Source organism: Lathamus discolor, chromosome 5 (assembly GCF_037157495.1).
Source record: "Lathamus discolor isolate bLatDis1 chromosome 5, bLatDis1.hap1, whole genome shotgun sequence".
In the NCBI taxonomy this organism is placed as follows: domain Eukaryota; kingdom Metazoa; phylum Chordata; class Aves; order Psittaciformes; family Psittacidae; genus Lathamus; species Lathamus discolor.
Window position 1 is genome coordinate 125,498,507 of NC_088888.1, and position 16,847 is coordinate 125,515,353.

Sequence of the window (16,847 nt, forward strand, 5' to 3'; positions counted from 1 at the left end):
GTCCCCAAACAACAGGAGGCGCCTGTTCTAGCAACTGAATTGATGTTTATTCATGCCACTTTATTATGCAGAGTCTGCATGACTGGAGACGTGTGTTGTAGTTTACTATAGGATAGCACCTGATGTATGAAGATCACAGGGGAGTACCTGTACTCCCTCTCCGCATTTATAACTATGCATACATTTTCATATATGTATACACAAACAGTATACGTCCAGAGTCCAAATTCATGGCACATCATAGAAACTATGCCACTGTAGGCAGAGGGTTGGCATTACCACATTAACCAGCTCCAAGCAGACTTCAACATTACAACTCAAAGGCTTATCACAGACCAATTAAGCTTTTTTGGCTTTGTGTAGAAGTTTTCCATAGTCAGAGGTGTGACCTCCAACAAGGGAAGCAATATAAGAAGGCTCCTGGTCAGTTCTAAAGCAAACTTCTATGTTTTCTAAATGGCACTGTGCACCAGCTGCTTGCCCACAGCTGAAGGAGGCTGGGCTTGATCTCTTGGGATGTTTCCACCTTTCAAATGGTGAATTATCACTGCCTTTAAAAAATACACGTGTACGAGCATGTGTGTGTACATATATACACACACACACATACGCACACATGTATGTTGATTTAGAATTGCTCTCCATGACTCCCTCGTGCTAATTTGAGTAAGTGCTGCCACCAACTCTCCTATCAATGAAAGACTAATAATGGTGGGTGTTGATGCTCAAACTGTAATATTTAAGTTCAGCTGCTGAAATCAATCACTTAAAAGACACAAATGTAAAGATTTGCTTCAGACCTCACGTTGCAGTGGGATGATCAAATAGCTCGAACCTGTTTTTTAAGCTGTATTCATGTTCCAGTTTTATCCATTTCTGAGATCTGTTGCTAGGCTACAGTCCCCTTTGTTACTTCCACATCTCTCTGCTAATACATCTCACTGCCTTCGCTTACTCCTTCCTCAGGAAATTCTTTCAGGATTTACTTGAAGTTCCTGGAGTGGCTGTGGAGATGCTCCCTTTTCAGAGAGCAGGTAAGCAAAGCTGCAGCAGAACAATTCTGACCATGTTCTAGCAATTTGGAATGATAGAGCCAGTTTTTCCCTCCCTGATAGCCCTTTCTGCTTCCCAGTACATGCTGCTTTGGCCAGCTCATCTGGATCTGCAAAGCTGGGAAACAAGGTGAGCCATGCTTCGATTCCTGCCCCCAGAGCATGGACTCCTTTTTAAACAAAATCATTTCTTTCCATGGACCATTTTTGCTTGAGTTCTAGAATCAACACTGAAGTAGTCTTTTAAAAGCCACTCCTTATATTAACTACAAGAATGGGCTTGATGCAGAAATCCCTGAGGAAAAAGGTATGATCTGCATGAATGGGGGCCTGTCGAGGTGAATGGTCCTCTCTGGCTTTAAGAGACATAAATCTTGTCCTGCTCTTGTTTCACAAGTCAGGTTCTCCTGTAGGCGAAGTGTCTCTTCACTGGTATCATGGGACAATCTCCTGTGCAGCCCAGCTGTGTGAAGTGCTTCCCCACTACGAGACAACTCTCACGGCTGCAGCACCAGCTACTTTCTGCCAGTGAGGTACAGAGCACCCCTTCCAGAACACACCCTTTCCCTACTACTCTACAAACCAACCCCATTTTACTGATAGACCGCACAGGTTTATCATCTCTATGATTACAAGCATGCATCTCTCGCCCCTTACTACAGGGAGGAACGAGGTAAAGCACCAAGGCTGAAAGGATATTTTAGTGAATCTCAGCTGATCCTGTCCTATGTCCACTTCACAGAGACCATGCTTACTGAAGGTGTTTCAAGGTGTGTGGTGCCTGTGCAGGTACCTGTGCCATCCTAAATAAGGACATCTTCCCAAATGGAGGACAAAACAAAGGCAAGTTCCGTACTGCAACTTACATGATCAGACAGGGAAAGTTCCAAGTCCGGGCGGACGGGGATTCCTGGTTTGGCAATATGCAAGTAGTGATAGCCTCCAGGAAGAACACCTCCTGCCAGCAGGAAAACAGGAGATTCATTAAATCACAAAGAAAAAATAAAGTATTTGTTTGCTCTCCTTCATCTCTTTTTAGCTCTTTACTAAATGACTCTAAAAATAGAACCAGGCACTTATTTTGTTTGGTGGACTTTGTGTTATAAACATGCTTGCGTGCTCTTACACATATTGGTGCAGCAGCCACACACTGGAAAGTTCTGATTATAGTTTTATTGATCTTGAACTTGGAATAAAGACACTGGGTTTCACTGGAAACACTCCGTGCTTACTGCAGTGTAAGTGAAAGCACAACTTGGCTTGTTAGTAGCAAAACTACTAAACCAGTGTAAGCTTTTACTGCAACTCACCTCTCTCCACTGGCTAGATAAGGAACTTTGAGAGCTTCATTGCCATGAGATGACAGCTTGGGTGAGGTGGAGCTACCCTGGTTAGATAAGAACACAAACACCAAGAAGGGTACGAAGCATGAGAGAATCCAGTCGGACATACCTTTAATTTTGCACCCTTTGTATGTGGGAATGAGTCTGTCTGTGCCTTCTGGTGCCACAGAAGAGGGCTCAGGGGTTAGATCTAGCAGACTCAGCATTGATACAGCGAGCTCAAAGCCAATCTCTTTTGAACTGAAGTTGCTGTGTGTCCACTCATCTACATAATATCTCCTGGAGTACTTTGTTAAGGGACCTGCAGCCCTGATGCTCACATCATTAGTGCAGAATTTGGTATCGATCACAAGTCTCCCATCAAAAACCAGGCAAGCATCATTAATTGCCTTAAAGGTTTCATAATCCACCGTCCTGTAGGCAAAGCTAAAAAATGCCTGGAAAAGAGATGTGAATAAGTGGAGGTTATTACACATCAGTTACTGGCTCTTTTCATAAATCAAAACCTGCTTTTCAGGCTGAACATTATGTATCTTAAAAAACAAGGACATAAAATAATGATTTTTATAGACAGAAAAATCCTTCTGACGCAGGAGTTACAGCTACTCAAATTAACCCAACAGTAGCGAGGAGAATTACTGAACTGGACTCATCTACTTCTGGCTACCAAAGAAGCTTTCTTTTAAAAACTAATAGTAACTGTGTGGAACAGCCTGAGTGGTTGTGCAGATCTTCTGTGTCAGCGTGAGCTTACGGAACAGACTTGAACCTTTTCTTGAAGCTTTTTCTCTTCTTTCAAAGAAAAGCCAAACCGAAAACTAAGAAATGAGAAAGTACAATGTACTCTGCATCTTAACTGCATCTTATAAACCTGCTTCCAACTGTTGTGCCTGACTCTTTGCCAACGAACCATGTCACCCTGGCACCCAGCACAGGGACCTTCAGTGAAATGGGAGAGAGGAAATGAAAATCATTCGGGGGCAATGTCATCTCCACTCAGACCACAGCAGCAGAACTTCAGTGGAAGCTGTGGAGGCCAAGGGGTTTGAGAGAGGTACAAAAGGACTGAGTAGCCGCATGAAAAGGGAAGTATTCACATCTGTTATCCTTGATAGTGATGTTGGTTTTGGAAAGCCTATCCAGACTTTGTCAGGACTGAAAGACATCTCTCACTGCTCCAGATCTGGCTAACACTTGCTCTGGGAGGCAAAGCAAATACTGATCTGTACTCCCTTGGTGCCTGGGACTGCTGGGCCACTCCTGGAGACAGGGCATGGGTGTAGATGGCCACCAGATCCCTGTACATCACCCGCGCCAGCCCGGGGAAGGCTGTGTCTGTCTGTAAAGTCCTTGGTACATCTGGCACTCACTTACTGAGTCTGGTTATGAGCAGATACCCATTCACCGTGGTTTGTTTTGTGGGTCTAAAAAGAGATGTGACTTCTGTTCTTGGGTAACACTGCCTGGGCTGTCTGAAGTGGCCCTGAGGTAGGGATTTATCTCAGCACCAGCATCTACTGCCGCCATGAGCTCATCTTCCCCACAGGGAGATTTCAAAGTCATTGAAAGAAAATCACCCTAAATCCTTCAACTCCTCCTCTAAGTCTCGGAGAAGAAAGCGCTGATAATTCCCCTCCTTTGTCTTCCCATGGCACCTGCACAGCCCCTCTTCTGGGCCACGGGGAAGCAGCCCGGCCCCATGTCCCAGGGCAGGAGCTGGGCGGCAGCACTGCGGGGCCGGCGGTGTCGCTGCGTGGAACAGATGCACAGGCAGCCCGTGCTGCCAGGCGAGGGGTGCTCAGGAGCCGCTCTCACAGCCTGCACAGCCTTTGTCTGCTCCGCACAGGCACCGCCGGGGAGGAGCTCAGAGCCACGCACATCTGATCTCTGCCTGGGTATGTGCCTTATCCGGCTGTCTGTGCTGCCCGAAAGGAACGTCTGAAACCTGGAGCCAAACATGCGGTCCCCGAGGACCAAAGCGCTGTGGAAGCTAAAACCTGCATCACCTGGAGGTGCTCAGCTCTGAAACATGAGAAATGAGCAGCAGGGAAGGGAGGTTGGGTCACTGCCGCTTGGAGCCAGGGGGCACACACAGAACAGCCCCTGCCCTAGGCCCTCAGCCCCATCTGAGCACCACAGACAGCAGAAGCGGGAGAAGCTGCAACTGTGAGCAGCATCTTTGCAGTTGCCGCTTCCAAAGGATAAACAGAAAGCTGGCAGAACAAGTGTCCCAAAACCAGGGTAAAACAAGAGTGCACGCTGGACATTGAGGGTTGAAAGCAGTAAGAGTGACAAGGTGGACAGATGTTCTGAACAAGATCGTGGTCCGCAAGGGATGCAGATGAAGACCGGCCATCTCACTGGTACAATATAGCTTGTGCAGCTTCAGAGCCTTTACAAAGAGCTCTCCCCTTCATCAGTGCCCTCAGATTTGAAAACCGTTACACAACAGAAGTTGACTGTTGCTGCCCACCGTCAAGAAATATCACTGTACAGGCTGGGGAAAGGGTGAAGCAGTATTTGGAGAAGCACACGTCACCTTGCTGCCTTCACCTTGACCAGCCCGAGACAAGTGTATGAGGGCAAACCAGCACCAGTAACACGCTCTTCCCTCAGCGCCAGCCTCGGGGAGGAGGCGGCTGTGACCTGGATGAAGGCATTACCTGATTATCCCACCAAACGGCGCCCCTGTGGACTAAGGGCAGGAGCCAGGTTCTCACAAGCAGAAGAAAAAGCACAGGAGAGGAGGGAAAAGAGGCCTGGGAATGCCAGCAACGCTGGCACGGCAGAGCCGGGCAGCAGAGGAGCTGGAGCCGCTGGGCTTTTTGTAGGGCAGCACGTACAGGTCGGGAACTGCGCCCATCCACAGGATCCCAACGCAGGGAAGCTCTGCCGCGCGGGCACGAGGACCCCCCAGCCCCAGCGCTGCTCACAGCAGCCGTGTCACCGAGGGGAGGGGACGGCAGCGGGCTCCAGGCTGGGAGCCATCTGTCAGCCCGGAGGCAGGCAGGGAGGCAGGGGGCAGGGGGCAGGCAAGGAGGCAGGGGGGGAGGAAGGAGGCAGGGGGGGAGGCAAGGAGGCAGGGGGCAGGCAGGGAGGCAGGGGGGAGGCAGGGAGGCAGGGGGCAGGCAGGGAGGCAGGGGGCAGGCAGGGAGGCAGGGGGGAGGCAGGGAGGCAGGCAGGGAGGCAGGGGGCAGGCAGGGAGGCAGGGGGGAGGCAGGGAGGCAGGCAGGGAGGCAGGCAGGGAGGCAGGGGGCAGGCAGGGAGACAGGCAGGGAGGCAGGCAGGGAGGCAGAGGGGCAGGGGCAGGCAGGGAGGCAGAGGGGCAGGGGCAGGCAGGGAGGCGGGGGGAGGCAAGGAGGCAGGGGACAGGCAGGGGGCAGGCAGGCAGGGATTTTCTCCCGCTGTTCCATCCTGCAGGACTCTACAGACCAAGCCTGCCCAAGCTGCCAGGCAAGAGATGATGTTGGCTGAGAGCACTGAAGGCCAGAGCACAGCCCGCTCGCGGCGGAGGCTGCTCTGCGAGGCCTGGCCCAAAGGTGGTGGGCAAAGAGATGGGCTGGTGGGAGGTGGTGGGTGGATATTCACTCGCAAGAACAAGAACCACATGGAGATCTCTCTGGAGGAAGGATAAAACAGAGGGATTTTAGGGAAAGAGGAGAGAAATTGAACAGCTACATATGAGGAGACAGCGAGGAACATCCCTGCTGATACGGAGACTAAAGTCAGGAGACTGCCAGCAAAGGGCTTTGCAAGGCTTCACTCCACCAGGAAGGGCTTCACTGTCCATGTGTTAGAAAAGGACTGGTAAAGCCCAGTCACTGAGAGCTTCCGGGGGGGGGAGCCCCGGGGACCACGGCTCCCGGGGGCTCTGCAGGGGCCGCACGCAGCTCTTCCCCCCGAGGACTGCAGGACTCTGCCGAGGAAGAGCGCAGGGAGCCGGGCGTGCTGAGGGGCTGGATGGCTCCCGGCAGGTGCGGGTTTGATGTGGCTCTATCACAGGCACGTGCGTTACCCCAGTGGTGAAAACCAGAACTACTCTGCCCATCAGGAAAGCCCCAGATCCCACAGAGGGGCCACACCAGAGAGTGTGCACATTAATTTGCTTAGATAAGGCACTGATCCCATAGATGAGCAAACCCACAGTCAGGGATGTAGGGGGAGAAAGATGTGTTTAAAATACATTTTGATTGCGTTGCACAGTAGGCCTCTACCCTTTTTGGCTTCTATTGTGACTTAATCAAATGCACAGAACTATAGGCAGGAGGAACTGCAAATTTAAATGATAAAAGGATTTCTGGAATTGTTCAGAAAATGAATTAAGAGTATTTGTCACTCAGCAGTGAACAACTACTTGTGAGTCAGGTGACTTCAATACACTGTGATCCACATCAGGCAGGGTACAGCGATGCGTTTGTTTGGATTTTTAAAAGCCAATCCTTTAGACTAACAAGTGAGTGCTCAATCTGCTCCAGACAACGAGGAAACAGCTAAACCAGGGAGGGACTGTCTAAATTTGATGGCCTTTGTCTTAAAAAGCCAGACTGATGGAAGTACAGTGGAAGCACACACTTACCGAGCACTGCAGCTGGAAGGGCTTTGTGCTGGTCGTGAAGGAAGCACATGTGATGAGGTCTGGGTCATCGCCTGTGCCCCACTGTGCCAGGACGCTGTCCCAGTGCACCGACACGCCGGCCTCCACCAGTGCCTGCCCCACGGCGCCTTCGAGCTCATTGTTGTTGAGACACGTCACGTTGGAGCTGAGTGGAGGACGCACCAGGTGTATGCGGGAACCAGCGATCCCGAGGGACAAGAGGGCTTCTACCGTGGTGTAAATGTCAATTGTATTCCCATAGACAATGACGTTCCCTGAGGGAAGAAAAAAAGGGGAACAATTTCTAAGATGTACAATGAAAACCTTATTAGTGTAACTGGGATGATAATACCACAGAATTGCTCCCTGTGACCCTCTCACTCCTCTGATGCTATGAAGCAAACAGCGTTACCTAGCAACAGTAGGCAAGATAATTTAGTGAAGAATCTGTACAAAACATCCCACAAAGTAGGCAAGTACTTCACATACAAGTATGACATTCACTCTGACCCTGTGATTTGAAATTATTTTGATTGGAAATCCTCTAGGGAGGAAAAAACCCAGCATTTTCATTTCGTTCTCTCCTGCCTCCTCAGTTTTGCTCATTCAAATGCTTTACGGGGTGGCTGGATGCATGAGTGGGAGCAAATGAAACACTCCAAGCAGGAAAAACCCACAAAGTGTGGGAAGACCAAGTTTAGAAAACAAACCTGAGGGATGCTTCTGACCAGTGAGTATGAAAACAGGGACTGGGTACAGGCTGTGTGGAGAAGAGATGGAGCAGCCTGAGGGGAAGGACTTGGGGTGCTGGGTGATGGAAGCTCCCCATGACCCGGCTTCAGTGAGCGCTTGAGCCCAGAACCCCCCCATGTGCTGGGCTGCACCCCCAGAGCGTGAGCAGCAGGGCAGGGAGGGGATCCTGCCCCTCTGCTGTGCTCTGAGGAGACCCCCCCTGCAGCCCTGATCCAGCTCTGGGGCAGCAGCACAAGAGGGACGTGGAGCTGCTGGAGCGAGGGCAGGGGAGGCCATGGGGTTGCTGCGAGGGCTGGAGCAGCTCTGCTCTGGAGCCAGGCTGAGAGAGCTGGGCTGGGGCAGCCTGGAGAAGAGAAGGCTCCTGAAGGGGAGACCTGAGAGCAGCTCCAGTGCCTAAAGGGGCTGCAGGGAACCTGGAGAGGGGCTTGGGACAAGGGCCTGTAGGGACAGGCCAAGGGGAATGGCTTGAACCTGCCCGAGGGGAGACTGAGCTGAGCTCTTAGGCAGAAGCTCTTCCCTGGGAGGGTGCTGAGGCGCTGGCACAGGGTGCCCAGAGAAGCTGTGGCTGCCCCATCCCTGGCAGTGCTCAAGGCCAGGTTGGACACAGGGGCTTGGAGCAAGCTGCTCCAGTGGAAGGGGTCCCTGCCCGTGGCAGGGGCTGGAGCCGGAGGAGCTTTGAGGTCCCTCCCACCCAAACCAGGCTGGGGTTCTGCAAATCTTCTAAAGAAAAATCAGTGCAGAATTGTAGAAGATGTTTCAGGAATGGCATTTTGCCAACAGCAGCAGCAGTTGCCTGCAGAGCAATGACTGCAGCCAGAACGGGACAGAGAGGGGGCCCTCCTCAGAACTCACCTGAACATGACTTTTGGCAGCATGTGTTTCCCTGCAAGGTACTGCAGCCAGCAGTGATGAGCAGGTAAGTGTGCCTCATGCCACTGACTCCTGTGTTTGTCTCAGCACTGGCATTTATGCTCACTCCAAGTGATAGCATCCCCTGTAAACTACATTTCATTATTTTATAGGCTAAACTGCTTTCACTGGGACCATTTTTTACTGCATGAGGCACAGGGCAATACTAAACACAGCAGCCACAGAGCTCCAGCAACCCACAATATTAATAAAGGTTGTTTACAGATGTTCTGTTATTCCCCTTTGACTGCCTACAACGTTATTTTATTTGTCCATATCTGTTTGGCTACTTGCAGCTGCGAAATAAATACACCTCTTCCTAACCGCCAGAGGAAAGAACTGCCCTATGGATAGATGTGCTCAGGAATGACAGGAAGCGTATTTCTGCTGTTCACACCAGTGCCCAGAGGGACAGAATGATTTTACCTGCAAATGTATTAACCTGAAATCATAAAGAAGAGATGTTACTACTTCCATAAAAGCAACACAGAACACGTATGATATGTGATAATGGGAATTCCATTCAATGTGTACATTGCTAGTCTGACTTCCCAAGCCCAGAGCCTTTCTGTGGCATGCCTGCCAGCATGTCTGTCTGCGGGCAGCCCTGTCCTCAGGAGAGCACCAGAAGAGAAGGAAGCCATAAGATTAACCCTTTTTTCCCACTGCTGCAGCAGGGTGTAATGTAAGAAGTGAACAAGCAGGACTAGTGGTGAAATTCAAACTTTGATGCATTCATATTTAGTAATCTGATGTGCTAATAGTGCAGTAAGAACGTGGAGTTGACAGCCCCACATCATTTACACATTCCCAACCAGCAAGGGGTGAAGAGGATGCAATGGCTGAGAGAGGGGAATGAGAGGTGTTCTCCAGAGGCAGAGCCTAGCAGAGGTTGGCTCTGGCTCCAAGCAGCAGGTCTGGACACCTGAGGTGCCTCTGCCATTGGGCAGAATCAGCCTCTCTGAGGGGCAGCTCAGTTACTGCATGGCACACGCTCACTTCCACGTTGGCATCTTGTGTATCACATCAGATTCCAGCCCGGCATTTCCCAAGGAAAATTAACATTCTGGTTTATATGGTAATAACAAGTAGAGCTACATTAGCTGGAGGAAACCATTGCTCCTTTACTGACCTCCTGTAAATCAGCAGTTTATGGTTTTTGCTTATTACAGTATTAGTGGCTTTTTAGATTACAGAGCTAGTAGTGTAGGAACTACAGATATTCATTACAGACTGAAATTATGTTCACTGGACAGACAGCAGTTCCTCAGCATGCTTTTATTATTCAACTACATGAAAATGTATCTATCTGTGAGTAAACGTAATAATCTTCCATGGGAAAAAGCAGCCATAAATAAAGCTGGTTAGAGTAGTTGTACCATTTATTGCTAGGCTGCCAGAGTTGTGCAGGGCGGGCTCATTCATCCTGCACAAGTGGAAGCTCAAGATTTCACTGACCTCAGCATGACCCGTATCTCTTGAGTTTGCAAACGTTATAGGAGAGAACCAGTTTTAGCTGCAGCATCAGTGGCTCCGGTCGGTGATTCATGCACTGGAATGTTAATGCAAGAGTATCCCCACAAACACACTTTTAATAGGGCAGTAACTATCTCTAGGTAAAGAGAAAAAACAATTGCTCCATTTGGGGCCATTAAAGCAGTTTTGTTCCTTACTTTCCTCCCACCCTACTTTTTATCTTCATGGAAAGCGCAGCGCTGACAGGGGCTGGATTCCAATCAGTCGCAATGACAGCTATGACAGTTCCACACATTAGGCTCGCGGGTTTCATCAGAGAAAGGCCCTTCCAGAGCCGCCACCATTCCGTCCAGGACAGAGGCTTCCAGCCTGGCACTGGGGCCCCACAGCAGCTGGAGGAGGAGCTGGCGGTGGCAGACATGGCTCATGGAGCCACCCTTGGTCTCACCATCCCTCAGGAGCCCCGTGGCTCCACCAGTGTGCACACACCACCGCCATCACCACGTGCCATGTATGGGGTGACCCTGCCCTGCTCACAGCCCCCTTAAACCAGCACCCACCAGTTCCACCCACCCAGCACACAGCAGTACATGGTGCTCAGTGAAAACCCAGCTCTAACTCTTGATCTGGAGAATTTCAGAGGTGAAAAGTAAAGGCAAACATCCACCTTTGGCCAGCTGCACTGCAGCGGCAGCGCAGCCTGCAGAGAGCTGATGGACATCCACATCAATTGCTGGGCTCCACAGGAGCTCTGCCTCTGCACCTCCATGAGCCTGTCACCTATTACTGCCTCTAGAAGAGGCCAGCGGCTGAAAAGTGGACTCATTTTCAGAAAGAGCAGGGATCTTGGATGCAGCCATGACCAAGTTGGGAAGAACATTCGTAAGAAATAGAGCTGGAAAAAGAAGCAGGGTGAGGAAGAACAGAAATGGAGATTGGTGGAGAAGGACTTCTCCAGCTGGACACTCTTTATAGCTTACATCTGCAGGCCCAGAGAACATAAAGTGGGAAGAGCAATGAAAGGGAACCGGAGTCAGAGGCAGCATGAGGACAAAGGGGTCACATTTCCCACAGAGCATGTCTCCAAAAGGTCCCTCCAGATTGGACTCATCAGCAGTTGTGGATATAACTTATAACTGAAGACAGGATCGTACCTAACAAAGATCTGCAGCTTTACACCACAACACAGGTCAGCAGCAATAATGAAATCATCCCAGAACCCCAGCCTGGTTTGTGTTGGAAGGGACCTTAAAGCTCCTCCAGCTCCAACCCCTGCCACGGGCAGGGACCCCTTCCACTGGAGCAGCTTGCTCCAAGCCCCTGTGTCCAACCTGGCCTTGAGCACTGCCAGGGATGGGGCAGCCACAGCTTCTCTGGGCACCCTGTGCCAGCGCCTCAGCACCCTCACAGGGAAGAGCTTCTGCCTAAGAGCTCAGCTCAGTCTCCCCTCGGGCAGGTTCAAGCCATTCCCCTTGGCCTGTCCCTACAGGCCCTTGTCCCAAGCCCCTCTCCAGGTTCCCTGCAGCCCCTTCAGGCACTGGAGCTGCTCTCAGGTCTCCCCTTCAGGAGCCTTCTCTTGTCCAGGCTGCCCCAGCCCAGCTCTCTCAGCCTGGCTCCAGAGCAGAGCTGCTCCAGCCCTCGCTGCAGCTCCGTGGCCTCCTCTGCGTTATGATTAATTTTAATTTAGTATTAATAAACCAAAGGTGCATTCATCCCCCAGCAGCAGAGGTGCTGTAAGGCCTGAAGAGCAGTCCCCAGGTGCTGCTTCCCCCGCGTTCCTGCGCAGGGATACTGCTGCACATTCCAGGACTGGGCACACAGGGATTTACATAAAAGAGTAGGAGCAGCAAACAGGGAAGCCCAACAACCTCATCTGTCTATGCAAACACAGCCGTGCCTGTTGGCAGGACATGAGGTGAAGCACTGTGGGCAGGGCTGGTGTCACTGGGACTGCTGCACAGGCTCCATTTGCCTGCCTGAGGCCAGGACACTGCTGGAGGAAAGTGTGAGCGGAAGCACTGTCATGCTTGTTGTCTCCTGTCCGGATCATTGCAAGACTTGGAGGATGATAAAGAAACCGTCAGTGTCTTGAGAACCTCCCTGAAGGTCTGCCAAGCCAAACATGAACCTTGTAGACCACTCCAAGGAACCACCATGTCCTCCATGGACGAGCCAGGTGACCCACCCCCTTAGGAAACTGCTCTTGTTGCACTCAGCAGGAACTTGCCACGAGGCCAGCTTTCCTGCTCTGAACTCCATTCTTCCCCAGATCCAGCACATGGAACCAACGTTACATGAACAACTCTCTTCTGTAGTTGAAGTTCAGCTCAGAAGCCTGGACGATTCCAGGTATTTTCACAGCATACGCTTTCAGTGCCTGAACTAATGAACATATGGAGCTGGGGACATGCTGAGGAAGGGCAGCAGTGGTGGACATCTGCACAGATGTGTGATTTTAAGGGTTAAAAAGGAAATATTGGGAGCCTCAGTTCTGTGTGAAAGCCTTAACACATGTAACCCAATACAAAGAACCCACTTCCTAATTTAGAGCTGATTTCTTTGTGTTATGCCTCAAATCCAGATATTTTGCTATATAGAAAAACACATCCACTAATTAAATTATTATTTAATTGGCTAACTAATGACTCCAGCCAGATTTGCATTTGGGACTCATTCTGGTTTATATAATAATCATAGCTAATTAATTTATCTCAAGCCTTTCTTTCTGAGCTACACACGTGGGTATCAAAAATTACAACAAATGGTAAATTCATCTGGAAAACAAAGCTCAGCAGATGAAAGGCTTTGTTAGAATTAACCAAGCACCAATTGCAGCATGCAGTTAAGGAAACAATGAGCCCAGCAAACACTGCTGGGGATGTGTGAGTGTCAATGCAGGCACTCACCTTCCGCGTTGACAATGTGCTCCCTCAGCCACCGCGCTGCCTTTGCGCAGTCCTGGTTGTCATTGAGAGTAAAATGGTTGGAAGGGACCTTCCCTGTGTATCTCTGAGGCCACTCACTCAGGACTTCTCTGTCAGCTGGGAGTTTACAGATGTCTGCTCCAGTGGGAGACGGGACCTGGAAGAAATGAGTGAGCGAGTGAATACATGGCGTCTATCTCGGAGAACTGCTAACAAAGATTTTCAGTACCAAGCACACAGCCTCAGGGTTGCTATCCTTGTACATGCTCACCCCTGTTAACATTGGGCAGTAGCACAGCCACCGGTGGCCACAGAGAACACTGATTTTTGTGAGCCTGAGCGCACACAGGCAGGCACGTGTGCACACACCATACTGCCTCTGGGATGGCAGTGACCACTTCAAAGGGTTGTGCTGGCACAAGGGCGTAACAACACAGGCGAAACAAGTGAAAGGACTTCACAGCAAACAGCAGAAACATGTAACTACATGCCTGAAGGATCTCTGCGGTTATCTGGATAACATATACCTTTAAATGACACTCAGAAAGCCTGTGCAGCACGACTGCCTCCATCTTCCGGCAGCAAAAATCAAGTTCCTAAAATGCCAGCAGCAGCGAGGTGTTATTTGTATAACGCTACTTCACAGTAACAAAAGCAATCTGAATCATAGAGAGCAAAAAAGGGGTCTCATCTATGACACAGCAACTGAAGTCCTGAACAGTGTTCTCACTGCCCCTTGGATCAACTGAAATACTATCTGGTCATATAAAACCAGGCATGACATCAAAAGACTGACCTACCTAACAAGTAAATCCTCTTAATCATAATGAATAATATTAGGGATTAATTTGACTGTGTACCAAATAAGGGACAACTTAGAAAAAGGATGGACTAGAGCAACGTGTAATAAACAGAAACCAGATGATAAAAGTAATTCCTTCCTATTTTTTGTAGAGCTTAAAAGTCTGAATAGATGACATTAGGTTTTCTTCTTGAAAGCAGGTAAAATCCAAGTCTTGCCCTGCTTTCTTTCTCCAGTGTAGTTACTTTCCATAACTTATTCTGCAAGTCAGGGTTACCTCCATGCTTCTTTTTACAGGAGCACTTAAAGTCATTCAGACCACACTTCAGCTTTTGTTTGTCTCTGGACAGCAATTGTGGATTGCTGTTTAAAGTGGCTCTACTCTGCAAAGTGATTACTGAGAACCCGGGGCTTCCTTGCTCCCCAGGCCTGTTGCACCCATGCAGGCCAGGCTTTCACTGCAGGGCGGAACACATTCATGTTTGTGACTTCTGGTGAACAGCACTGCAAAGACCTGTAGACACATGCTCAGTGTGATCTCCTGATTTTACAGGCAAAATACGTTGTTCATGCCAAAGCCAATCACTGCAGGCAATAGGGCTACACAAAAGATGGCCATTTGGATATCTAGCTTGAAGGCCAGGGGATGATACACAAGAAGGACATCCCAGGCTGGGATCCTTCCGAGTTGAGGGCAGGAGATGAGCTTGATTACACATTTCACATGAAACTAAGGATCTGCTTCAATGCCACTGGAAACGTGGCTGTGTGTTACAATAACATACAGCACCATGGGTGTTCCCTGGCATGGTCATGGGGTGAGATGAGTAATTAATCTGATAAGGAATTTTTCCATCACCAAAACTTGGTCAAATGGTATTGGACCAGCTGGAGGCAAGTCTCCTTGTGAAGACTGGGACCATGCATCAAGTGGGCCGGTTCAGTGTCATGGTGGCAAAAATCCTGGCAGCTTTGCCTAGTACCTGACGCTGAGCAGTGACGTTGCTGGTAGGAAACTTTGCAAAGCCACATCTCCCATTGTGCAGCCACACTGGAGCAGCACAACCTGCTGCACCCACAGGCTGTGGACTCGCTCAGCACCACTGCTCTGCTCGGCACAGAAACACTACTCACTGCACCAGCTGCAGACACACACACCTCACCTGGTACTGCTGTCCTGCACACAGCACAAGGTAGTCATACGGCACTTTCTCCTCCTTGGAAACCACCACGTATTTGGCAGCGCGATTTATGCTGGTCATTTTACCAACCACAACGTTAACCCAGGAACGAAGTGACATCTTTGCATGATCTTCATCATTGAAGCAGTGGCTGTGAAGGAAGACACTCTGCGAGTGACATGAGCTGACAGCAGGCGTTAGACGAGATCAGTCCGTATGGAACACAGTTACACCCAAACAACCCCTCCCAGCACTGGGCCCTACAACCAAGTCATGTGAAAACAAAGTCACAACTACATGCTTTATCTGCTTTTACTTTGCAGGCTCCTCCAAGGAAGAGACTTATGCTTCAGAGGCCCTAGTGGCATTTTAACATCTGTGTTCTGAAGTATTAGCATGAAAACTTTGCAAATAAGCTAGAAGCCAGGAAAGAAGCCCTCAGAGCTGGGAGGAAAGATGGCTCCAATCTTCTCTTGGTGACCCCTTCCCAGCTGAACCGCTCCAAAATGCAAGAATGAAGAACCCTGAAAACATTCTGATCTGACCCCCTGCCCCAGTCAGATGTCTCTAAGATGCAACTAAGATCGTATGCTGGATGAACTGAACAGTAACAGGGGAGAAGGAGGAACTTTGCCACAGGCTATCCAAAAGAGCACAGAACAAGACAGGAAATGAGACACACAAACAGTGCAGATGTGAAAATACCAACCTGCACTAATTTGTAGCTGAACAATTTATTATTCTTAATGAACTAGGGAAGGAACTTTTGTAATTTCAAAGCAAGCCCCTTCAGTGTGAGGCAAGGAACCAGAGGCAGGCTTGTTCTAACAGCAGAGCCCTGCTCCATGGGACAGTTGGGGCTCCCAGGGCCCCTGAAGGTTTTACAGACTGAGAGCTGTCCAAATGAGAAACCTCGACAGGAACCTGATCTTTAGGGTGTGCAGTTTTGAGCTCAGCTCTGGTGCTGTTAACTCACTGTCGGTACCAGACCACTACAGAACCTGAAACCACTTGTGGGTTTCCAAAGCCTCACACAGGACCTACTTTTGCAGCTCTCCGATTTCAGCAGTGTTTCAGCCTGTTTTCAGTGTAAAGTATCACACATAATCCTGGGTATGATGGAAGCATCAGAGATGCTGCTACTTAGAAAAACGATTTTGAAGCAAAATCTGAATGGAACAAACCCTCTTTCAATGCCTCAGCAATGAAAATTACAATTATTTCCAAAGGTCTGTCCTCACTCGGAGCATGCCCCCCTTCCCAGGCCAGCAAATACCAGGACGCTTATTTATTTCTGCACTTGTACTATCCTCTTCTAATCGACTTCTGGGAAGACAATGATTCCTGAAGGTAAAACACTCCTGTAAGAGGTACAATAGACACACCATTACAAAACACATGGAGGAGCAGAGAAATCACATCTTCATGTTGTGGTTTAAGCCCAGCCAGTAACTTTAGCTGGTAACTTTAAAGACGGCTGGGCTTAAACCAGGACACTTTAACAAGGTCTGTTGTGACTTGTGAAGATCATGGAGTCTTGCAATAGCCCTGTATTTTCTTACACAGACTGCTGCTGGCCATTCTGCAACTCAGTGCCTTCTGATACAGAGAACTTAAACCAGGCAGAATTCTGTTCAATCAGGTTCTTGCAGTAGGACTGAAGAGGAATGCTAAGACCAAACTCATTTCTACCTTTGCGAAGGGATGAACCTTTGGGATCTAGCAAAAAAGAATGCAACAGGTTTGAAGCAAGCCAGAAAGACGAATGGCTGGTGTCCCACAGACGTCTGGTTTATGAGATCAGAGTGACATG

General features: G+C 49.5%; 1 protein-coding gene across 1 annotated transcript in view; it reads right to left on the bottom strand.

Moving 5' to 3' along the window:
• The window catches only part of CFAP61 (cilia and flagella associated protein 61), a 108,062-nt gene that overhangs the window by 19,745 nt on the left and 71,470 nt on the right, over positions 1-16,847 (bottom strand). Inside the window, exons 19-23 of the mRNA XM_065679276.1 lie at positions 15,017-15,185; positions 13,034-13,208; positions 6,972-7,264; positions 2,505-2,832; positions 1,919-2,010 (exon numbers count right to left, since the gene is read on the bottom strand). Coding sequence (XP_065535348.1) covers positions 1,919-2,010; positions 2,505-2,832; positions 6,972-7,264; positions 13,034-13,208; positions 15,017-15,185 — 1,057 coding nt within the window. The remainder of the gene's footprint in view (positions 1-1,918; positions 2,011-2,504; positions 2,833-6,971; positions 7,265-13,033; positions 13,209-15,016; positions 15,186-16,847) is intronic.